This window comes from Cimex lectularius, unplaced genomic scaffold, assembly GCF_000648675.2.
Source record: "Cimex lectularius strain Harlan isolate CLEC.00 unplaced genomic scaffold, Clec_2.1 scaffold254, whole genome shotgun sequence".
Lineage (NCBI taxonomy): Eukaryota > Metazoa > Arthropoda > Insecta > Hemiptera > Cimicidae > Cimex > Cimex lectularius.
Window position 1 is genome coordinate 415,994 of NW_019392818.1, and position 25,978 is coordinate 441,971.

Here is a 25,978-nt window from a genome sequence, read left to right on the forward strand (position 1 = left end):
TTAAAAAATTAATAATTTTTTCAAAAATTTTTCCCCATTCTTTGCTAAAACCGATTCATAATTAAAATTGAAAGTCAAAAACCAAATTATTTTGCCAAGGATCTTGCCATTCCGGGAATCTAGCCTGTCCTATATAATATTGTTTATGACGTTCTTTTGTAGATCAATGTAACATCATTAATCTGTATTTTTCAAGATTAAAACGTGAAATTAAAAAAAAATGCCAAAGAAATATTTCCATATTCGTTAACCATTCTCGCTTTAACGGCTTCGCATTAAAAGGCTTCATAAAGACTTTCGTTAATCTTTGGCATTTGTAGTCATATCTAGAAGTGTTTTCTAAAAATATGTAGGTTTTCCTTTGATAACTAAACCGTAAGAAACGTGCTCAAAGCAGCCAGAATGAAATCATATCAGTTGGCTTTGAAAAGCCAGACAATTATAAAAAGAAATCGTTTTGTACTCGTTTTATTGGCCATTTTCAGCCTCCTAGACTTCGGAAATAGAAAATTCTAACATTATTTTGGATGGAATGACTAATTCATAAAATAAATCTGTGTTGGTCACCAAGCCGTATTGAATTATAAAAGTAATCCTATTTACATCGACGAAGGAAATAAAATAGAATGCATACTGTTTGGAATTGTCGTTTTCCGAGGAAATCCATTGTGTCCAAAAGGAAAAAATGTCCAACGGATAAATGACTAATACTGTCCACCATCGACATTGTTCTTTTCTGGGCATATAGCGGTCTCATAAACTTGATAATGTATGGTGGGAATAAGCAAATGTCAGCATTTTGATGTCTGAAACAAGCAGTAGGAATAGAAATGTTAGACAATAGCTAAAAATAGTTGTTAAGAGTCTATGTTTAACTTTCTATTTGTTAAAGTGACAAAATTGTCTCTATAAAAAGCATATTTATTATTTAATTTTTTTTCATTATGGGAGTAGACTGGCAATAGATATTTTTTAATAATTGGTTTTATTTTCAGAGATTTTCTTGTTTGGTCATCTCCGACATAGTACACAGATTAAACTCGGAAGAGTGAGAAATGCGAAAAAAACGAGAATTGCCATGAATAAATGCCAGATCCAAGTGTTGCACTTATCGTATCGCCATTGCTCGTGATCATATGATAAACGCTTTGGAATAATTGGTTTCTTTACAAGGAAAACCTCAATCAATATATTTCTATAATTTGGAAACCAATTTGTGATGTTGTTTAGAAATTATTCATACCTTCAACAATCTATACTTTCTCGCATCTTCGATTATATTCTTCGGAACACTCACTTATCTTTCATTTTTGACCATGCAATGGAATCCTAATCCAAAAAAGGCCCTACACTTTTCACTATCGTCAGTTTATCATCAATCCAGGCAAAATCCTGGACGCACTTCCTCATTGGGTCTGTGTACACTTTGTCTTTGTGCTTTCTTTAGTTAGTTATCTTGAACAGAGTGACACTGATCACTCGGTTTGCTGGTGACGACTCTTCCTATCTTACACTCCCACCACTCAACACGACACGCAAGAATGGCACAATTACACAGAAGACAAACACTTTGAGCCCTGAAGATGATCTCAATAAAGATCGAAACGTTGACACGATAAAGAAAATGTTTTTCTGAAATCTACATCACACCAGACCGCATCTCACGATTTCTGAATAATTATACTACCTTACCATGCATACTATCTTACCGTGCACCGTACCTGCCCATAAAACGTTATCCTTTATTCTATCTTCCACTTTCCGTCTTTTCTTTTATCCCTTCTTCCATCATCCACTTACTACCTTATCCTGCATTCTATCGTCCACTTAATATTTTATTCTGCGTTTTACCTTCAACTTACGATCTTATCCTTCTTTTTATCGTCGACATACTACCTTATCCTTCATCCTACCTTCTATTTACAACCCAATCCCTTCTTCTACCTTCAACATAATCCCTTATCCTGCATCCCGCCATTACCTTACTACTATACCCCTCCATCCAAACTTCCACAAATAAGCTTATACTTCAGTCTCTCTTCCACGTATTATCTTATCCTGCATACTACCTTCTCCTTACTACTTTATTCCGCAACTTATCTTCCACTTACAACTATCTTCCATTGTAATTTCTACATAATACCTTCTGTCATCGTACTTATTAATGTATACTACGGCGACGACGGGTGGTATAGTTGATTTGAGGCTCGAGACCCCGAAACGCTCACCTCGAGTTCTTCTCATCCACGGCCCTTTTTCTCAATTCGGGTTCCTTGATTCTATCCCGTGACCCCTCCCAACCCTTGGTTGCAAGGGGGCTATCTGGGCACAAAATAAAGGTGTAGCCCAGAGGGCGTGGCAACCTCTTTAAAGCACAAGCTGTACTCATGTCGGCATAGGGTCGGCATGGGCGGCGGGTGCCTTAGCAGAGTTACACGAGGGCCAGTGCACCAGATCCTGGCTGCATAGACGTACCACGGGGTAACTGAAAAGTTCCAAATTCAGCCATAGATACACTGGGAATGGATTCGTGGTGGTACGTGGTGACGCCTCTGGCGGGAACTTAGACAGAGGCTGTCTTCTATGTGTGACCTTCGTGAAGCTTGCGAATGGTCAGCGTTATTATCCCCGGCCTCACGGGAGACGGTGGCCCGGACGACAGCGTATAGGCATTGAGGACGCGACGATTATGCTGAATAGTCCCTCGAATACGTGAGTGAGCGAATGGAAACGGGTAGTGCGTATGACCGGCGTGGTACCCTTGGGGAAGCGAAGGATCGGACTACCTAGGCTAAGCCAATGGCGTCCCTCGAATGCGCATGGCAGGTGTAGGCTGAGCTCGACAGGAGATCTTACCGTAGGCGGTGCTCATCTAGGGGGTGGTTAGCAATTCCACTAAAAACAAAACTGCGGTCGGGGCGGATCCGGAAGTTTCTACGCTATGGGAAGCCCTAATACTGTGGGTAATAGAGTCGCTTTCTCTATCTAGGGAGTACGCGGGAGAACAGGCTGATGTATTTCGGCCTGTTAGCCCTTTGCGTTCGGCATACGACCCGATGCACAATGCGGGCCCGACAATTCGGAGTGGACAAGCGGAGGGCGATGTTGTCTCGGCCCATAGGGGCTGGGGCGCCTCTACACCAATGCTGCGGCGGTAACACTATTCCGTCGTATGCAGAGGTGCGTCAGCTCTCATCTTGAGAATCAAAACGTCCGATAAGGCCCGATAGGCCACGCTAAAGATCCTCTTGTCCTGTTGACGAAGAGTTCTCGGGAACCTCATGTCACCATCCTCTTATCACTTTATTCCGCATCCTATCTTCGTCATAATCCCTTATCCCCTATTTTAACTTCCAGCTATTATTTCATCCTGCATCCTAGCTCCTACTTTCGACCTTATCATGCATCTTACCAAACCAACAGAGGCACACATATTGCACACTCTTTTATTTTACCTATTAATGCGGGTGTTCGCAAGGAAGCATTACTGATCGTACTTTTTTATACCTTGTACGCATTATATTCCTAATTCTCTTTTAACAGTAATGGCGACTTTTGCTGATAACACATTGAACTTTTCTTTTATCCCGATCTTTCACTTTTCATTCCTCCAAATTTCTTAATGATCCCCGCAGTCGTCTAAAAAGAATGTGGTCACTCGAGTTTTTATCCAGTATAGCACTTAATATTGCAGAGTATTAAATGAGTAAATTTGTTGTCAAAAAATATACAACATCATAATTGTTTGCCACTTGCTATCAATTATAAAATGGATCCTATTCACATATTTTCTCCGACGAAAAAATAAATATTTGCCATCATTTTTCAAAATGTCAAACCCGGAAATCACCCTTTGGATACAGGTGTGACGTTTACTCGTTGAGAGAAAACCCCGGTGTAGATTATGCCATCAAAGATGATAAAAGATTATCTCTGAATACTTCGCATACTTATAGGTGCTGAGAATAATCTTTATTATCTTTATTTCAGGGAATTTTCACCTGCTTCCGACTCAAGATAAAAGCTAGAACGACTTGAAATAAAATACAACTATAAGAGCGTAGGACGATTCTGTAGGCGCTCAAGGCGATATTAGTTAAATAATTTTGCAAACGTGGGCATTTGTAAATGAAAATACAATGTTAATACTAGGGTTCTTACTCTGTCCCAAATTGACACGGATCTTAAGAGGCTCATTATCCTTTATATCCGAGGCATTAAGAGAGTTGCCTACTGAAATGATGAATGAGTTAAACTCTGAAAATGGCTTTCTTAAAAGCTAATCTACCGTCTCCTGTTCATTTGCGGCTTCCTATTTTGATCATGTCTTTTTTAGACATGTACATCGTCACATCCCAGAAAACGTTCGCCTGGGAAAACATCAACCTTAATGATATTGATTTTCCGTTCGGTCTTACGTATATAAAATGACCAATATGTTAAATGCGTAGCACTAGTACTTTACATAGATAAACTGTCATACAAATTCCAACTCCTGAGCGGAGAAACAAGCATTTCATAGAAATCATATCGAATGAAGCTGGCATTTATTTAGCTTGGAGCAAATTTACGACTGGAGAGTCAACTACCAAGCCATCCAGTTCAAATGGGACAAGTCTTTTTCTAAAACTAGAAAACATTTCCAATGAGCTCGAAAGTCGTAAGAATCCCTGAGAACCATTTTAAACCAAAAATGGACGTTATCGAATAAGAAAAGAAGAAAACGCATAAAACATTTTCCATCAGGTTTCTTTCTGTTCTTACCAGTAATTTACAAATGGTATATGCCCAGTTAAATTTATAGCAAAAAATATTTGCTAAACAAACATCTTTTAACTGATTCGTGCTTGTCCGAGATGGGATAAAACAAACTGTTGAAATAGTTTTGCATGTAAATGAACCAGTTTTCTATTAACGCAACTTTCGTGCTTTCCCTATCCCTATTTGAACAAGTAGATCATTACAAGAGTAAAGTAATAAAGTCTGAGGGATCGTTACTCATAAAGCTACGTATATAAAGCGATAAGTTTTTTTGTGTAGTCTACATTTATAGCCTAGAGTTTAAAATATCTGAATAAGGTTTTATTCATATTGTTTTATGTTCCACGGTTATTAAAAAATTGATTTAGACGGTTGGTGTAAAACAGAAAAGGTGTTACGTGCTATAAATATTTCTTTATTTTGTGCGTTTCAGATTTATTGTTCTATCCTCACCTGAACAATGGGTTATACCTCAATCTGAGTCTCCGTACAACGTACAATTTGAAATACTTATATACATATTTATAAAATTAGGATAAAAATCTGATAATTTACGTTTGTTTATCAGTTTGCAAATACCAAATAAAGCTTTTCTATACGGTCTCGTGTTAGAATCAGAAATTGATAACACGATACTCTATTTATTATCTTATCTTTATCTAATAAAGAGAGCTGTAAAATGTGATGTTGATGTCCTCTATTTGAAATTAAGATGAAAAATAATTCAAAAGCTCTTCTCTAAACGCAAATATTTGATCAGTGGTTCAAACAGTTGCTCATAGAACTAAATATAACTGTATTCCACTCATTATTTATCGTGTTTCCCTTACAGTTATGTTATATCTATTGCACTTCCTTCAGTTTAAAAAAATGATTTCTCGGTGATAACCAAGCAAAATAATATTTTTTACTAATTAATAATTTTTATTATATGTTCTCTTTGAAAAAATGTGTATTTCTGTGTATATTGTATTTCTGCAAACAAATTTAGACAAATTAGGTGAGAGCGAGGTATGAACTCTTCCAAAAGCCATAGTTGAACATTTTTGAAATAATTTAGAGCACTTCCTTCTGTCGGATTTTTATTGTGTTTAAACTAAAACCTTCCGAAAGGTTTGAAGTCTAATAAAAAATATAAAGCATAATAACAATAAATTTTGATTGTTTTGTAATGATTTAGGAGGTAGTGACCACATTTCTCAAATTGTTCGATAATCGTTTCGATTTTTTTGTCAATGGATGGATGATTAGACTTGTATAACAAAAGAATTGTGTTATTTTCAAATGGTCCAAAGAACAAAAAACCTTAAAATTGCAAAACAATGCCGTTTCCCTGTTTAACGAGATTGGACAAAACTTTTCTTTGTTCGAAAATGGGAAAAAATGCTGAACAACATGCAGAAAACAGTGTGTTGGATGGTTTTATTTTTTCAATTTTATGTGGTGCCTCGTTAAGAAATCAAATTTAATCAAAAATCCAATTGAAAATGTCGATGTTTATTGCATGTCCGGTCTTTTTGCGCTGAACTTTCCAAGTCTTAAATAATTTCACTAGGTATAAATAGTCGGGTCTTTGATTTTGGACGGTGCCCACGAATCGTGCGTGCAATCAGCTGCCGGCATCGCCGTGTGACGCGTGTGTCGGGTTTTAAGATGCCAGCCGTCTTAGGCCTACAAAGGCACATCACGAAAGCCGATTTAGATTGTGGTGATAGACAGGTAAAGTCTAATTTAGGCCTTGGTCTCGAACCCGCGGATCGATCCCGCGGCCCTTTATGGAAACGCCGGGCAAAAGAGCAATGATCTATGGGAGTTTGTTCCTGACACGTGAGCCGATGAATAGTCAAACAATCGTGTGTTGTGTACAAAGCCAAGGCCACTATTCGGGAGTGGAGCTGCGGACGGTGAAATGAACCCTTCCCGCCCCATTATCTCCTCAAATTATTCTAGAAATATTCAAGAATAACGAACTTCCAGGGGGGCGTGCAAAGGTTTTGATTTACACGACGAATGATTGATGAAACTCAGCTAGATTCCAAATGAATCTGTATAGTTCGATAGTTTTCGTTTGTCTGTGAAATCAGAGAACACAGAGACGCCTTACACATTTCACAGATATATAAAACGACCCTCATAAACTAAAATCACAACAAACCCACACTGAGGAGGAATGCCGATATATTTCTGCCAGGCAACAACAGCCAATGATCAGGACGATCGGAACAACCAACCCGCAGATTTGGTTTATTTATTCGGTTTTTTGTTAATTAATGATTCAAGAATTCAAAATATCTAACATAAGTCAATCTTAAAGGTCCCATTTTCAAATTTCCTTTTTACTGTTTATTCAACTTTGCTCGAAAAATGCGTCTTTCAGAGGAATTTACCAATTCACATCCAGTGGCTATGTCAGTGTCGCTAGACTACTTCTTTGAAAGTTTAGCAGATCCTGGCAACAGAAAAATCCCGAATCATTTGGTACAATCAACTGGCATGAGCATGAAGATTGCTGTCAGATCTGCAGTTAGATTGGACAACAGTCGTGACTTCTAGAAATCCAAGGTTAGTCTTCGAAAGTGGAACTGCGGGCGGTTTAACGAACCCCTGAGGGCATGAAATAAAATTTAATTTGTGTAAAATTAAGATTTTCTCTTGAACTGGTGGTTAACTTATTTTGGCCGTTTCCGAATGTCAGTAGACAAAGATAACACTAGCCTTCCACCTCTCTTAAATGGATAAACTGAACTCGAATAAACGAAAATCACACCTCTAAAACCGAAGATGATGAAATACGGAGACTGTTCAGACTCTGAAGACCAGAATGATGGGAAACAACCAATCTACAGATTCTGACCTGTAAGATAGTCTCAGACAAAAGGGTCTTTCATGTGACAAAGGTGTTTTTAGGTTAAGTAATACTGCCAAAGTTTAAATTATCTAACATAAGTAAATCACACTTTTTTCTGTTTATGAACTTTGTTCGCAAAATGCATCTACCAGAATAATTAAACTATCCGTGTCCGGGGAATTGTGTATGCTAGTATAACGTCTCCCGCGGGTTTTTCAAGTGGAAATAGGGAGCCTTCGAGTTAAGTATTAATCTTAATTAATAATATCTAGGTTAGGTCTTACGATGGGTATGGCAGAAGTTCCACCAAATGAATGAATTCTTCTTACTTCCAAAAATCCACTTGCATGTTTTTTGTTTTATAATTCAACTGCCTTGGAACAACTGAAAAGCAATTTGACCTAAAGCTAGCCAATGTCCATCAGTACACGATTTCGTAATAATCCTGCTTTTTACCATTAGTGACTAATCATCTCATACCATACGTGCTGCTCTTCAGCTTACCCATAGTATGGTGTCTTCGGACACCCCACATACCCTAGAAATTTAGAATAAATCTATCCAGGTATAGTTAAACCAACAAAGACCTAAAACCCAGAATCCAGGCAGAATGCTAATAAATTTGCATTTAGATATTTTAATCTAGAAGCATTTAAGTTTACACCAGGACGCTACAAATTTTAATTTGTAGGATTTCTTCCTGAGGTTTGCCTGCAAGTTGGTCGTTTCCACCTGTCTGCAGACAAAAATAATCTGATCCTAGTAAACGAAAATCGCATAAACACCACTGAAGATGATGAATTGTCTAAACATGCCTGTCGGACCAAAATAGGATAATCGAATAGGCCAAGCATCAGATTTTTGTTTACACAACTGTTTCAGACGAAATATCCGAACAATTGACAGTTTTTGTTTTACACATTTTTTTCTGTTGACACTAAAATCTCAGGTAGTCTATTTCGAAAAGGTCAATATCAATCATAAAACTTCAACTGCACACCGTTTTACAACTTGCACTAAAAGCCCATAAATTCTGATCATTTCAGACTTCTTGAAAGGTGAAAGGTGTTTATCATTTTTTTCAAAATTGATCACAAGATATGTAATTTATTTATCCTTGTTTTTAAACTATTTATGAACGTCGCTTGAACATGCAAATATGTTTATGGTACGTGCGGCGTATGAATGTCTTTTGCGTCCGTCAACGTTCGAAGAAGGACATTTCTATGTTCTGGAGACAAACATATTCTTAGGGGTTTAAGGCTCTGATGTATATATATATNATATATAAGATATATATATATATATATATATATATCTTGGCAATAATACTATAGTAATGTAGTAATGTATTCCGTATCACTTGGTAGTAAGCTAGTAAGCTATATTATAGGGTAAACATATTTGACAAATTAACATTTATTATGGATTAGCATAGTTGTCAATGATGAGACAAGAGACAAGAAAACGTGACATCTTTTGGTTTGTTATAAAAAAGTTGTCTGTCTGTTACAAAAAGTTATTTGGCAAACTGTACCAGAAAGTCTTAAAATTGTTCCAGAGATGAGGGGGACGAAATGAAGGCCAACTGGACGTCACAAATATCATTAGACTGAGTAGAACGAGGAGGAAGCGCGGCGCCGAAATGTCCACATCAATACTTACGGCCTAGAAAGTCTTTCATTCCTCTTCGCCCTTGAACTATTACCATCGGCTCGATATTGTTTCGTACTTACAAAACGTAACAGAGTTGTTTTACAGTGAGTCGATACTAATTGTCTATAACGACACGGAGAATTTAACATGTAGTACTTAGCCAGCCAATACTAATTGCCAAGAACAATATCGAATCGCCTATTTGGTAACACACCTACAGTTTTCCTGTCTTTCCTACGATGTTCTCAGAGTTAGACTTTCTAACCTAAATATAGCTCTGTTTTCCGACGATGCATCACTCTTGACATCACACTGACGTGTAAGTGCTATGGTTGACAAGTTAAATGAGTCTACTATGAGATAGGCAGGTTTTACAGTTTACATGGCCAATTTCAGATCTAGACAAGTTCCACTGAATATATAATATATTCCAATAAATTTTTTTTTATAAAGGTAACAACAACAAAAATTCATTTTGACTATGGCACCTAGGTCTGCTGTGGAAACTTAAGTGAATATTTCCATCCACCGATTACTCAAATCCAACTTATTCGACCATCCCAGCACAATATTCCTGTAAATCTGTCATTTATTGATCAACGCTGGTGTTTCGCAAGGAAGTATCCTGACACACGCGACTACACTGCTGACCGACCTCTTAACCACGATATCTTAACCTTTATACTGGTTTTTGAGCTATCCTTTCTCCTTACAGCTTGCCCTTCTCATTACAAAAACATTTCCACATGTCGGAAGGATCACTGATAACTTTTCCCGAAAATGCCACCTTTGGGAGTGGTAGAAGTAAGTTGTGTAGGGTCTGCCAAGAAGAAGAGTGTGTCTTGTGAAAGTCTTCTTACTACACAAGAACATAGTATATGCCATATTTTTAATAAAAACATTTATTAGTTGGCAACAAAAACTAGATACCTTCCTCTCATGGCATGGCCAGCGAAGAGCACTTATTTGACCCTATTAGATTTTTACATATGAGGAATTCTCAAAGTACAATGTAAGTACACCGATCGAATCGAGGGGACAGCTCATACAGGACAATGAAATCACATGAAGGAAAGAAGGAAGGGAAACGGATCTGATTTTTGTTACCAACTAATAAATGTTTTTTTTTTTTAAATATGACATGTACGAGCTGTTGGGTTGCTATTCTCCTTGGGTTCCATATCACGTTATTCGCCCTTGGAATATAAAATAAGACAACTTTGGTGAAATCCCCGAAAATTTTGATTGAAAAGTCATTGCACGAGCCATATTGAGTATTTCCCAAAAAAATATGGCTTTTGCCATTTGTTATTGTTTGAGCAGCTACGGGTGCGCGAATTTTTCAACGGAAATGATGTTATCTTGTGGAAAATGTATTGTAGTTTGCGAAATTAAGGTCAGATTTGTATTTTAATGCCGGTAAAGTTGAAAAATTACGATTTTATATGAAAAAAATCTGATTTTAGACTAAAATCACAAAAATGTTAATAAGGAAACAGTAAAGACAGAAACCTCGTCCTGGTGGTACTGAACTAAGTTTTATTTAGTGAATCCACATTTAACCCTGCAATAGCCTGTACAGTCTTCACCGAAAACAGAAAAACCCTTTCCTTCAGTCTATCTCAACTATTTTTTTGCATCTACGATAACCTAATTATACTACTTTGGATTTTACTTAAACCACTCACTGGACTATGATGAAGCCAAGGAAAATTCAGGCCTTTTGTAGCATACCGAATTGCTAGATATAGATAGCTACAAATAGATAGCATAGATCGATTAGACAATTGATCAATAATAATGTTATACATCATACCCGTTCCTGTATGTTATACCCGGTTCAATGTTATACAGGACAGAGGCATGCGTAAAAGTTTATTAAAAAACAAAGAAGTCTAACAGCAAAACTACTAAACCTAGCACGTGTAAGGACAAGAAAGATAGGAAAACTGCTAATTGCACCCTTAGGCTTCGAATGCATATGTATAAACTCGGAGCAGCTGAAACAGATATTGCTAGGAAAAAGAAAAACATGTCCTCTGTTAGTGCGAAGGCCCGTATTACAATTGCTGGGAGAGGAAAAGCCAGAGCCTGAGGATATAGACGGGAGCTTTTAACAAAGCTCTTAGATCTGATAAAAAGCCTTAAGCTTAAGGAAGAAGTGTAAGGTCATAAGGAGATCGACTACTAGTAACCGAAACCTAACCTAAACGTCTACCATTCTGAACTCATACAACATTGTACGTAGATTCCGTGACACGCCGATGAGACAAAACACGAAGAACAATCGCGTGACGACCCGTTTTTATTTTCGTTGGCCCCGATGAAAAGATACCCTAGTAGTCCTAGTGTATACGGCCTGGTGAAGTTTTTTTTAAATACCTTCTCGGTTACGTGACTCGGCTCTATTATCGATCCTCTTCCCCGAATCGGACATCAATCAGGAATAACTAGGCAGACTCTAATGTTCCAGGAAGTGTTCAAGGGGTCGGGCCTCCCTCGAGCACCCAGTAAAACGCGAAAAGGTATTTTTAACCCCACAGAAAAGCATGACCTGATTAACCACAGATCGTTTTGTTTTTCTAAATTATCCCGTGCCGGGACAAATATGTTTAAAAACCTTTATCTCACCTAGTAAGTGTTTAACGATAAAATGTGTTTTCTATGGGAAACCCATGATATATTTACTTTTCAATTTCAATTTCAATCTGTCAAATGAATGTCGTTCGATTGACTCTTGAAACTTTTGTAAAACGTATATGGACAATTGTACTTATGCGTATTAATAAGTTAGATATAAAGTCAAAATTTGGTTATCAAAAATATAACAATAAAGTTTCCATTGCTTCGTTAATTTTTATAAATTCTTCATAAAGTAGAGAGAATATTGACAGTCTAAAAACTAGCTTTAAAATATTTAAAAATTAATAGAGAATAGTAAAACTTTTTTTATATCAACAGGAGACGAAATAAAATCCACCCTTCAAAACTTGATCGGTTTTATACCTTCCTTAGGTTCTTGTAAGCAATAACCAAAAAAAAAAAAAAAAAAAAAAAAAAAAAACTACTGGGTGTAACATTTTGTCCAAGTAATATTATTTCTGTCAAAAATAGTTAAATATCAAGCGTTGTACTATTAGGTCCGGGATTCCAATTGACAATTGTTTCATTTATGATGAGTGATGACAAATAGTCGTGAGAAGGGAGCGGATTTGTATATGTCTACTTTATTTAAAATATTAACCTCTGGCTAAATATTGACCTATTACAGCTTACTATTGATATTTTATGACACTTTGAAGCAATTTAAAAATTAATGTTTCATAGTTACTAATCATCTTGGTCTGCCCATCCTCGCTGGTTTTTGTTGGTTTAGGGCATTTCGCCATCATCAGGGTTTGTGATTTTTGTGGAAAGAAGTTTTAGTTTCGAGGTTGGGGATGGTGTGGGGATATGTGTTGATTGCCGTTGTGTATGATGGATTAAGTCGTCGTCTTTTTTACTGTTCTAGTCGGTCTTTTTGGTCATCGGTCCGCTTTCTTTTTAATTCTAATAATGTTTTCAATGGTGTAAATGTTTGTGAGACTGTTAATTTATGTATTTATGAGTTTTATTCAGTGATGAATATGTTATGTTTGCATATTTCTAAATTTTTGAGTATGTTCATTTTTCGTCATTTTTGTACGTTGTGCAGTAGATTCATACTTGTTTGAAGTAGGTCTGTTGGACTTGGTAAAAGTCTTGGTAATTTTACTATTGTGTTTGTGGTTTATAGTGCTGTTTTTATGTCTAATTTGTTGAATAAGTAGTTAGTTTGTACGTTTGTCTCCCAATATATGTGAACGTGCTCTATTTAGTGTCTGTTTTTGTGGTGTATTGTTTTGTTTTTGTGTGCGTGTTTTGTTATTATTGTGTTGATTGGGTTTCAGTTTTAGCCGTTTTGTGTACTATGATTTGTATTCTTTTCTTTAACCCTTTTTCGTACTTGTCTGTTTAGTGGGATTGATTTTAGTCTGTCTGTCATGCATCTCAGTGCTGGCTGCTATTTTGTGTCTAAGTGGGTAATTTGAGTCGGTTCGTATGATGTCAGTTGCTGTAAGTTTTCTGTGTATGTCAAATTGTAGTTTGTCTTCTGTTTTTGTGATTGTTAAGTCTATAAAGTTTTACCCCTCCCAGACCACAAGATTTAAAACTTTAATGTTAAACAATTTCACATATTTTGAGGTCAATTAATTTTTTTACAAATTTCCTTCATTCTACATATTTTCATCATATATTTTATCACATACTATGGAATTTTTAACAATTATTTAACCATTTTAATTAGGGATTTGAATGAAAGTGTGACGTAAAAGTAAAATCGACGTTTTTTGTTTTTGCTTTAGAAGCAACGATCCAAGAATTGGGGTCGAAACATCGTTAAAAGTAAAAAGAAGTAAGAAAAATATTTACAAAAGACAGAGTTATGCTGAAGGAAGTTCATGGCTGATCGTGTAACGTTTAGCTGTACCCCACATTTCCAGTCCGTAAGTCCATATCGGCTTAACTATTATGCATGAAAAGCAGCCTTTTATTTTTGTCAAAAATTCGCGCAAATTATCTTTTATCATGTCATAACTTCTTGATTCGTGTGTGAGGATTCCACGTCGTTTAATGAATAGTTTCTATGAATAGTCCGAAGTACCGCACCTTGTCCGCAACTGGAAGGGAAATATTATTAAGTAGACTGTAGGGGAGATCGTTTTTCGGAATATGAAAAGGTGGATTTGTCTGTTAGTAGTGTGAGGTGTTGAAGGTTTCGAGTGAAAATGACAGGATCGTTGTTACTAGAGATGATCGCTGTATCGTCTGCAAATGAGGGTGTGGTGGCTTGAGGATGTGAAGGAATGTCATCTATGTTAACCTGGTCTGTGGCGATCAGAACACTATCCTGAGGAACGCCAGTATTTGATTTGATGATAAAAAAAAGTTAATGTTCAGCATTGAAGATATCGGTCGCACTTTTTTCTCAGTCGTCGCTGGCCCATAGGTGGTGGTTGGTTACTGGGGTGGCTTATTTTATAGTTACGTGTCATCATCGGGAGGATTCTCTTACGACCACCATTAAGAGTGTACATCCCAATCTCCATGTACTATGGGACACCTTTTATCTCAAAACCCAGTTTTGTATGATTTTAATTTGAGATGGAGAAGCAGACCCCCTCCCTTCAATTTGACACCCATTAGATTGGGCGTCACCTTGTGAGTGGTGTGAAAAATTTGATTTGGCCATAATTAAGAATTTTAATTGTTTAATGCGGTAATGTAAATTGATATTAACGTATTAACTTAGTTTATGATCGTCACATCACCGTCAAATTGTGCAGTTGGGTTGTTTTCTAAAGCAGGGTAGACAGAGGAATAGAGTAGATAAAATAATGGACTGTGCCCTGAGGCACACCAGCCTTTATGATGGTCCTATTGTCCTATCATGGACCAGAAATATCCCAATTTTACGGCAAACGTACGTTTTGATAAGCAAGATTATATGGCCCTACAGAACGTCTGTTTTTTTGTTTTTTGTTTTTTTAATTAGCTGGGAAGCCTCGTTTCAAACACGGTCAAATGCTTGGTCTGTGTTCAAACATAAGGTCTGGTATACTATATTATTCATTTTTAATCGAGTCCAAGGTTCTATCAGCCACTGTGGAGCAAGTATTAGATCTTTAAATTACCAAAGTAAGAGCGGAATAAATAGTAGCTCAAAGGCGATAACTGTATGCTATATTTTTTGTTTTGCCTGGTTTATGATCTATGATTATTATTACATGTATCCAATTTTTTGGAAAATAGATAAGCCGTAAAACATAGGCTTTTCTTAAAGCATTATAAAGCTTTTGTTCGAAGATCTCTTGACAGATTTTTAACTTACACTGCGCGAGAATAATGTTGTGTAGGGATTTTTTTATGGGTTTTATGACTGGTAATGACCTGTATTTTGTTGTACTCTGATGGGAACTTCAACACCATATTTTTTTTCTGAAAATAACGCAGATTATCTTCTGGTCTTTGTTCTATCAGAGACTAAACAAAATCGGTTTTAATCTAGATTCGGTGGTACACTTCAAAATTAGTCGATGTACGAAAATAGCCGTCCTTCGATCCGGAAAGAATTACGAACGCAAGCCCAACGCTTTCTTAGAACCGCCCAGTAAGGAATTTCGATTATCAAATCTGTAGTATCTACTATCTAGACATATGAGCAGGCAAGTTCCCGAAAGATTTTCCCCCCTTTTCTTGACCCAACAACAGTAGAATTTAAAACTCGACAGCATCCACAATACGAATTTAAAGCCATAAATATTTGAATCGGAATGACAAAATTTTCCACTTACACAAAGAATGTGAATGCACGTCCTGAACTCACGTACATCACAAAGATCTGGCTTCATTTGGCAAGTGAAGTTTACAAGTTTAATATAAAAGCACGCTTAGTAGATTTCAAGGGAGAATCAAGTCTTTGAATTATTTCAGACGGTTCAAGACAAATGCATGTCGACGAAAAAATCATGCGAGGGCATTAAAATATCTTCACGCTTCAGCTCCCACTATCCTAAATTCCTAGGCTACGTGTCTTTTTCTCTGCCGCTGTGTACACACTAACATACTGTTGACAGCATTAATTTCCATTTTTCGTCTTATTTACCACGAACTTTACTTCAAAGTGTAAAGCTGAGTTTGAATTAGTTTTATATAAGCTCAAATACGCACATGTACATACACACATATACAAAATTGAGCCTATCACTTCTCGCAGTCTCCGGCAGTTCCAGCTTTTGTAATTTACAATAAATCGAGTATCACCCACCCTAGGTGTTGGTAGACTGGGATCAGAGCTCGGACTTATCCGTCCAGCACCGAGGTTGGGCTCCGGATGCTGCCAACAGCTAGATTAACCCAAGCATTCAATACCTAGATCCAAACCCATTCACACTCTCATTCATTCGTAATTTTTTCTTTCTTATTTACGTACCATTCACTCAGTTGTGCGGTGGAGAATCGATATTCCTCCATTACCTTTTACAGCTATTACATAACTACCCTAATTACGGGCTGATTGGGGTACTCAATTGTCCACCATCGGCTGTCTATTCATGCTCATAAATACATTCACTCTCAAACACATCCTACTGACACAAAACTATCGGTACTATACACAATAAAACAACCCTGTTTGTTCCAAGAATCGGAAAAGGGGGCGTAGATACTCGCTGCTCAAGCACAATTCTCATATCGGTTGGCACTCCTACGCGCTCTCTGTACGGAGCCAAGGAATCGTGCCCCTCAATCAGGCGGTACACATCGAACAACCTTTCTCTGCAGGCTGTGTGACAAATAGCGGGCTTTGGCCCAAAAGTAAGTGTGTCGCATGGCCTATTCTTAATCGGCTGATGACTATTTCCTACGAGGAGATCGTCCGAGGGTCACCTATCGACAGTGCTCTTAATACGCAAGAGTTTCTTCGATTTGGCCCACCGACGCTGCCACTTTTTTAAAATAATGTTTTATTGCATTTTTATCGTCGGAGGGCCGGATCGCGGTGCTTTAGTCCGGAGGTTGGGACGTCCCGGACCTAGCTGCCTCGTCCGCTATTTAGAGCTGAATTTGAATTGGTAATGCTAATTGTTTGCTTGTTTGGTTTCAGAGCTCTTCCTGTCCTCTCTTGTTTTAACAAGGTAAGCGAGTTAAATATAGTAGAATATAAGACTAATTATAACTTTTCTCATAAAAAAGAAATTGTATATTCAATTATTAGTTCAAAATTCTATTACCTACTGCCTATTCTATCGAAACGAAGATGAAATGTTATAAATAAACCAATCGATTTTGCTTTGAAAAATTGACAAGGCGGTGGACATATTTAAAAAAGTGAGCGAAAAACTGTATAAACCGCTTGTGGGATTGCTAAAACATATTCGTTTAATTGTTCGTTGGACGTGTTAATTGCACGTGTTATGTAATTTTTCTTGTTCTAAGAAATCGCTCGGAAAAGGTCGTGACTATTTTTCAAAGGACGAACCTATTCCCAGCAGATGTTGTATAAATAATAAACAACTAAGATTTATAAAATAGTTATTAATTAATTATCTTTTATATTCTATTTATTCATATTTTTTTTATAATTTTTTGATATTAATAATTTGGACTTTTGTTTAGAAGATAACTTAATTGTTTATTGATTGATAGTTGTGATTGTTCACACGTATGGTAATAGTCGTTTCTTCTTCTATTACTTCCTTTTTTGTGCATAGTTTGTCATGTTTCTCATTCATTAGCGTCGATTCCTATTCAAAATCTTCCGGTAGTACCGATTGTTTACAGAAATGATCGGTTTGATCTGTCTTTTATCTACAATCAGATGCAGACATCACGGGACATCCTGCCGTTATTCATTACAGGGATCAGACAACAGGAAGAACGTCGAGGAGCACGGAAATAATTTATATTCCGAATATGAAACTACAACGTCCACTGCTTCATATGAGTCAATGTCAAGGTTTCCTTTTTATTAGCACACGTGATAAATATGTAACATATATAATACCAGCAAAATCGGTCCGTGCTTGTCGTCCCTAATTTGTGAGAATGCTTTAAAATAATGACCCAGTTGCCATGGAAGAAAATATTTTAACGGTTTACGCTTTCTTGCAGTGGGTGCACGGAATAATAGAAAATCCCACAGCGACGTTCAAATCACTGGATCGCGACCGTGGGAGGATTCCAACGTCGAAGCCGCAAACTGCGACCATTGTTCCATAGAGAAAAAAATTAAACCGCAAATGAAACGATCTGTCTTCTATGAAATATTCCATGATTCAATTGTGAACTGGTTTGCTTAATTAAATCATATAAATAAATCCCGTCCAACTCCACCTGTGTGACAGTTCTGTCACCAAAGATGTAAGACATTTTTGGTGACAATTCTGCCACCAAATGTGTAAGACTATTTTTGAAAAGGTTGCACGTTCGCATTTTACATCTTGTAATAAATAATTGGTGCCTGTGTGAACAACTGTTGAATTGGTACTAGTTAATCGGTCCATCTTCAGTTAGGAGTTGAAATAAGTGAAAAGTAAGGGAGCATCTAGTTTAATCATTTTTATTAATAAATTTGGGGTTGTTTCGTAGTAGTTATGATATATTTCTAAAATAAATATAAAAAAATAAATCAATAAAAGAATATTAATGAAATATATTTATCAAAAAGGAACTTAATATTTATTAAATTCCTTATTGGATTTTCAGTTACATACTGGTTCAATTATTTAATTCATTTCCTTACAATAAAAGAAGCTGCTTATGATAAATATAAATCATGTGATAAATGGATTTTGTTATCTCTTAATAGAAAGAAAACTGATTAATATTCTCAGAATTTTCTAACAAATTTATATTTAACTTTCATTGACTTATTAATTGTTTGATATGAAACAATCAAATATTTGTAAAACATTACAATTAATTAAGGTTTTAAGTTGAGATGAAAAAAAGTTAATGGCACGAGCGGGATTCGAACCCATGATCTTCGGTGGGTTCGAATCCCACTCGTGCCATTAACTTTTTGTCATCTCAACTAAAAACCTTAATTAATTGTAATGATTTAATTGGTCAAGCGGACCATGAAATTAGTGAATATTTGTAAAACGTTGCGTTTTTGATTTTAGGTTTCCAATTACAGGTAATGTTTTGAATCGAAATATTTTTCATGGCTTTGTTCATAAGGTACAGCAAGCTCACCTCTAAGGACATATTTAAGAGGGAGTGAGAGGGTGAATGGATTTAGGATTGTTCTGGGTGCTGAAATGACTTACCTATTGATAACCCCCAGAGCCCTCGGTAGCTGGTCGGATAAAACCAGGTCTGACCCCCGGAGTGTCAACATTTGGGGGGGGGATTCTCGAGGCCTGCTGGTAATTTATTGCAAACTACAAAAGCTGGAATGCCGGTGGACTGCAAGAGGTGATAGTCTCAATTCTGTACATGTGCAGATTTGAGCTTCTCTAAACCAGTAATCAGTAATATACAATTAATATTAATCCTGACTCTCGCCAATATGTTTGAATGGTAAATATTTTTAAAACCATTGTACCACACATAATATTGGAATATATAATTAGTGAACTAATTGAATCTAAGATGCAAATATGTACTTAAAGGAAAAAACTGGACTGGAGTATTTTGTTGTTTATTTCAAACTATAATTTATATATTTTGTATGTTAGGGAGACCCAATACTCACAGACTGCGCCAATTAACTAAAATTTTGGTTCGTCAAAAGGGCCTTATATACTTAACACCTTCCTCAAGCCCTATATGTGCATTACAGGTCCTACCAAATTAAACTATTTCATAAATTTTGCTAAACCTGATTTTATTGGGGACAATTTCAACGTAATCCATTATAATGCTCGACTGCATGTAGTTCAAATTGACCCATTACTTGGAGAATGCAGTAAATTGTCCAGTGCATTCTCCTGACATAGAACACTTACAGGACAGGATAAAGAGACGGGTTAGACATTGTTCGCCGCCTGCAACAAGCGTTGAACACCTTCAAACAGCTCTTGTTGAAGAATGGGATTCTTTTTCACAAGACGAAATCCTACCAATTATTTACTCAATGCCTAGGAGATTTATGGACAGAGGATGTCATGTGCATTATTTAGAGCAAAACCAGGTAATAAATTATTAGTTAAATTTTACTCTAACACGAAATGATTTTTGGGTGTTTTGGAGAATTTTCTTTCAAACTGTCATAATTAAATAATTTTTATTAAAACTCATGAATTTCTGATCTTGTCTAATTTGGTTTACATTAAAAATAAGTATGTTCTACTTAATAAAACGATAAAAATATATTAAGTTTAAAATAAATAATAAAATATGAGTGTCTTTTTTTTGTCTTTGAGTGCATATTTTTAATTTTTTAAGGTGCATATCCTCATTAACGATGGTTAAAGGTTTTGAAGTCAGTATCCAAAGTTCAATCAGTAGATGTTCTACCATTCCTAGATGCAGACTTTTTTCAGTATTTTGTCATTTTCAACATTGACGATAGATTTTTTTTAAAATGAAAAGTTAAGTGTTGACTGTCAATCAATGGTTACCATTGTGAAGTTAAAAAAATATATGTGCAATAGATGGTTAGATATATAAATATATGTATTAGTCGGGGTGTATATTATTCTGAGCCCTTTAAGAGCTGCTGTATCCCCCGTTTTGTGCTTAAAGCACACTGGTACGTCCTAGTTAATAAAGGAACTGAATACATATATGTAAAATTAATATAGTGCAGAGTAAAATCTCAGAACTTGAAAAGTAGAATGGCCTGCTCCCTAGCGACCGGCTGGAGTAGAGCTTAGTTCAACAGAGCACCCATTGAAGGCGGGCGTTGCAGGCCAATTGCAGTTTTTATCTAAAATGTACAACCAAAAGGCAAAAGAAACGTTCATGAAATTTTCTAGAGCATGAACTTGTTTAAATTACATTCCATTATGATTGATTGATTCACTTGTGTTCTGGATATAATAAATAATCAAAAATAGATTAATTTTCATAATAAATTGTTATGGCCCAAAATTCGCCAGGGTGTAACTGGAGTGCTAGCTGCTCGAAGAAGAAGGGGTAGGAGAATAATAAGAAAACAGGAATATCGGTTAGATGCAAAAATTAATTAATTAATTAAAAAAATAAGTTGGGCGCTGCGGTATTATTTGGTGAAGGGTCAGGGAATACTGAAAAAAATGAGTTAGCTGGATTTCATTGAACCACCCATGTTCAGATCTGTAGGGATAACCACTGTACTATTGGCAAGTTCAAGACTAAGTGGCTTCCAACCAACTCACGCGATCCCGTTTGGATTCACAATTAACAAAATGGGGGCCCCTCCGGCTCGCTCTGTTCGGCCAGTAAAACAATACAAATCGTAATGATTGTTCCTCACCTGAACGCTCACAACTTGTCAACCTCACAAAGTCACCTCTAGGAACCTCATTTAAATCAAGGTTAAAAAAATCTATTTTACAATCTACATTAAACAAAATAAAACTTTATGCTGTACAACAAAAAAAAAGTCTTAATCCCGCAAAAGTATAAAAACAAGAATGTAGCCTTATGTTGATGCATTCTAAACCAATTAAATAATGAAATAATATAAACTAAAAGAGAAAGTTTAGTAACCAGTTAAGTAAACTCACCAAGTAGGATGTTGTCCATCCACCGGGAAGCAGCTTCCTTCGGGTAACAGCTCCTCCAGGGAGACAGATCCTGTGAACCGTAATATTATTAGTTAGTTTTTTTTTTTTCTATTTGTCACTTACACCTTTTGTCTATCTTTGATGTACTACACAACAACAAGATAACAACAAACAAGCATAAATATCTGTTATGAAAAACATATTTGTACAAATGATTTAACACTGTTTTCATAATGTGAAATTAATGATGCATTAAATTGTCTTGATAATGACTCTAAATAGGTCAAAAGCTTGATAGTAATAACAGAATTTTTTTTCTTCAAGACCTTGATCCAGAGTGTTCGTGAGAGCTCACTTGACGTAAAAGTCATTTTTACAAATATTTAAATGTATAGACATTTAAAGACAAGCAAAAAATTCCACCCAATTGATTTTTTTTTAATTTTTTTTTTTTTATAAAAGAAAATTCTGCCCTTTATTTGTCTCATTATTTTTACCAATAAATATTTGTTTATGCTATGTTTTAAATTGGGAATATCAATTAGAGGTAAACAGACTTAATCCTTAATCCAAAACAAGGATAAAAGATTTTTCAAGTTTACTTTTTATGGTTTTATGGTTATTAAAAAGGTTTATTCAGTCTCATTTGAATTTTGAAGCAATAAATTGTTTAGTTTTCATCTTTGTTTTCTTATTTTCAATTTTTAAACCTAAAAATGCCACTTAGTGCTGAGGATGTTGTGTGTGGTGTGGCACTTATTGATGATGGACGTTCCATCAGGTATGCGGCTATTGCCATCAGAGTTCCCTAGGAAAATCTGTGAGACGCAGTTAGATGTTTTCCAGAAACTGTATCCTGATTTTGGACGCCTTAGGTTTCAGAACCACAGGATGACTGTTTTTTGACTTTGAGAATTTTGTGAAATCAACACCTTACTGTTGTTCAAGCAATTCTTCAGCTCCAGGAAGTTCGAGGTCTCCAAATTTCTAAACACATAGCTCGAAGAAGATTAAATCAGTATGGACTGATGGCTTTTCGCTGGTAAGAAGACCAGAATTGGCCAGAACATACAGAATTGCACGACTCGCATTTGCTTGAGAACACCGTCATTGGTCTTTGGACTGTTGTACTTTTTACAAGAGTGTAGATTTGCTCTTCAATCTCCAGAAGGGCGTGAAAGAGTGTGGAGAAGGTGAAATGAAAGGTAGGAAGCCTGTAATTTTTCCCAGAGCCAACCTTTTCAATGTAGCTCGGTGATGGTGTGGGCGGGAATTTCAATGGAGAGTCGTGCATAGTTGGTTGTTGTTTGTGAAGGGTCTTACGGCCACTCGCTATGTGGATGAAATTTTAGAACATCATGCATTCCTTATCCTTGATGAAATCAGCGACAATCCTATTCTAATGCATGATAATGCCCGCCCACATATTGTTCACATAGTACAAACCAGAGAATGGGGTTATTCGAATAAATCGTTATCTAGATAACTTGAACAGATGATTTTTTTATTCAATTATCTTCTGTGAAGATGATTGTCATTTAGATAACGCATCACCTAGATGACACATTATCTAGATAATGCATTATTTGTGAAACGTGCGGATGACCGTTTATTCGAATAAAGTGTTATCTAGATAATGGGAAATAACAGATCACTGGCAGGGTATAGATGGATCCATAATTCAGTTTCATTTTACTTCCATGGATTTTGCTTCTACTCAGGCTGTTAGTGGATGAAATCGGCTATATAGTGTTGCAATATTTGAGATAGAATAGACATTGAAGATAGTACAAACACTGTAGTAAGTGCAAACCTATCCACTGCGAAGTGAGAGTAAATCATATACTTCAGCTTTCGTACAGGTTGTTACTTATGTACTATTCGATCAGATAAACAGATGTTTGGCTAAATAAGTTTTATCGTTAATGGTCAACTTTTCCGGGTCTAAAACCAAGCAACAACCTTAATCCTTTCATGTTGTAACTAGCAGGAAGCTACTTCCTTAAAAATAGCCAGTATGTACAAATGTCAACACCGTTAGCGATAATTAACCTAGTATACAAACCAAAGTTCATGCTCATACCTACTGGAATTAAAATAATTCCTTTCTCATTGTATATCAACTTTTGTAAGAAACAGAGAGAAGGGGGGAAGGATTAATTAGACGGAAAAACTATATCAGCTACAGCAACACGAATGATGTGCAATACAAACAAAGCGTACTACTCACTTGAATGAAGTAAAGTTATCTATGCCACGAATAACGGATGATTTTTCATCTAGATGATTTCTCAAGTAGATGATTCGTCATCCATGGCTGGGCAGATAATTTTGTATTCGTTATTTGGGGACGGGCACGCATTATCAGATCAAAAATTATCTACAAAACTTTCGGATGATTGGCGCGAATGAAAAATTATCCGTTATTCATTATTCGAATGAAAACCCCCCTAGTCTGGTACAAACGCACCTTCAACAGCATAACATCAGGGCCTTTAACCTGGCCAGCCCGTTCTCCTGACTTGAACCTCATAAGCCTATCAAACATTTATGGGATAACCTCAAAAGATGAATAAAGCACGTCCATCATGCTTCCTGACACACTCCGCGATCTTGAAAGGTCTTTGTGAAGAATGGGGCTCCAGCCCCTTCCAAGACATTTCCAGACTGGCAGAAAGTATGCCGGGCCGTCTTTGAGATGTAAGTAAGCAATAGGAGGAAAATACGCGACATCGAAATGTTAATTAAAAACCTAATTAAAACAAATTTTATCTGTCTTTTTTTCACTTTCCTTAGCAATTTACTTTTTTTAAAAACGTTTTTAGACAATTATAAACATTAAAAAAACGCGAAACTGGTTAACATACAAAAATATATAAAAATCAAGTTATATTACAAGTGGGTGGAATTTTTTACCTGTCAGTGTATAATTTGCAAATAAACTCTAAATCATGAAGTATTAATGCTCGAAGTTGCGATCCTGTTTGTTGAATTGTTTCATTTATCCTGTAGACACACACACCCGAACAGTTATAAAAACCTAAATAATTCCGCTTTTAGAATTTTTCGACTTTTCTAGTGGGCCGTGGGGTGTGCGGTATAAGTAATTTTATTTGTATCGTCGTATAGATATACTATTTTATTTATGCATTTATATTTCAACAGATGTTTTACTCATTTTGTGAAAAATATTTATTTTTAATTATTTTTATTTGTTTATTTTTTAATACAATAATAAAACTTTTGAAAGCTGAAATGTATCGATATGTAGGTGGCATCGGAACATCCCTCCTCTTTCCTTGCATACCGGGAAAAAAAATCCTCTTACCGCCGAGAAGTGTCGCTTTCTGCTGATGGTCCCTCATTCCCGCCGGGTAAAAACTTTACCGTTAAATTTTTTTTAAATTCTTACAACTGGAATTACGAAAGAAGAAAAAACTCATTATTTTACGTGGATCTCCGTTCACGCAGACACAGGCAAGGAACTATTAAGGAAAAACTATTATTATGTTTATTTTTCTATTTATTTTAACATTTAACGAAATAAAAAAGTAATCCAATATAAATTCTATATAATATATAAATGATATAAAACTTTTTGTCATTTTTCTCTATTTAGTCTTATCTTTTGTTAATATTAAGTTCTAGTTTCAATTCATTACAATCAACTCTATTTGTGTCAGTATTGAACCAAGGTTAAAATAAGTTGGTGCATCGGTTTATGTTTCACATTGACAGGTTTTATCTGTTGATAATGACATGTGGACAATTTTAACCTCAATAAGGACAATTAAACTTTTAAATCAAAACTACCAGAAGATTTGCGCATCGAGTCGACCATGAACTCTGGTCCACAGTTTGAGGTAGTAATTCCATGCTAACAAAAATGCCAAGGAAATGTATGAAAGAATAATTTTGAACTTAAATGTGTAACAAATTTGTCATCAATGAAATTGATATCTGAATTTCTTTCTAATGAAGTTTGGTCATTTTTGTCTGCCTAACCTTGCTTTCAGATGCGTTTCAGCTCTGCTATGACAATAGGTGGACCAAAATGATCAGAATATGCAGACCTTTACATGAAATCTCAGTTTCTAAACTTAACAAAAATAACGAGCAAATTTTTTTCAACATGATAGACTGTTGCACTTACTACTAATATAAATTTAAATTAACAGAAAGAAAGATAGTTTTTGTCGTTGAGTATGGCAGCAAGTATTTGGGTCCCCGGTTCTGATACTTGGAATAAATGGGGTTGTTCTTTTGTATTTAGTAATAATAGTAGTGTATACCCAGCTTGTGTTGAAAGTGAATGCATTTATTAGCAAAAAAGTGAATGTCTGATGTGTGAGGGTTGATGGCAATATCAAGTACTTCATCGATCCTCAGTTAGTTAATTGTATAATATGTGTAATGGTATAATATGTATAGAGAGTGAATGCGTGAGAGGGTCGATGGGGGAATATCGAGTACCCCA

At 36.0% G+C, this 25,978-nt stretch overlaps 2 protein-coding genes across 8 annotated transcripts in view; one reads left to right on the forward strand and one right to left on the reverse strand.

Moving 5' to 3' along the window:
* LOC106670560 (coagulation factor VII-like) overlaps positions 1–24,677 on the reverse strand; it is a 91,892-nt gene extending 67,215 nt beyond the window's left edge. For 3 of the 6 annotated variants that reach the window (XM_014401027.2, XM_014401026.2, XM_014401023.2), the window contains exons 1-3: positions 24,418–24,676; positions 21,502–21,571; positions 635–806 (exon numbers count right to left, since the gene is read on the reverse strand). In XM_014401027.2, coding sequence (XP_014256513.1) covers positions 635–744 — 110 coding nt within the window. In that variant the 5' untranslated portion in view covers positions 745–806; positions 21,502–21,571; positions 24,418–24,676. Of the gene's footprint in view, positions 1–634; positions 807–21,501; positions 21,572–21,626; positions 21,703–23,971; positions 24,247–24,417 lie in introns of those variants that run through there. The other 3 variants (XR_002910561.1, XM_014401024.2, XM_014401025.2) reach the window with 3 other exon arrangements.
* Positions 1–25,978, forward strand: part of LOC106670563 — a 166,663-nt gene that overhangs the window by 2,997 nt on the left and 137,688 nt on the right. Inside the window, exon 2 of one of the 2 annotated variants that reach the window (XM_014401032.2) lies at positions 16,950–16,980. The exons of the other annotated variant lie outside the window; for it this stretch is intronic. The gene's annotated coding sequence lies outside the window, so the exon portion shown is untranslated. The remainder of the gene's footprint in view (positions 1–16,949; positions 16,981–25,978) is intronic. 2 annotated transcript variants of the gene reach the window in all.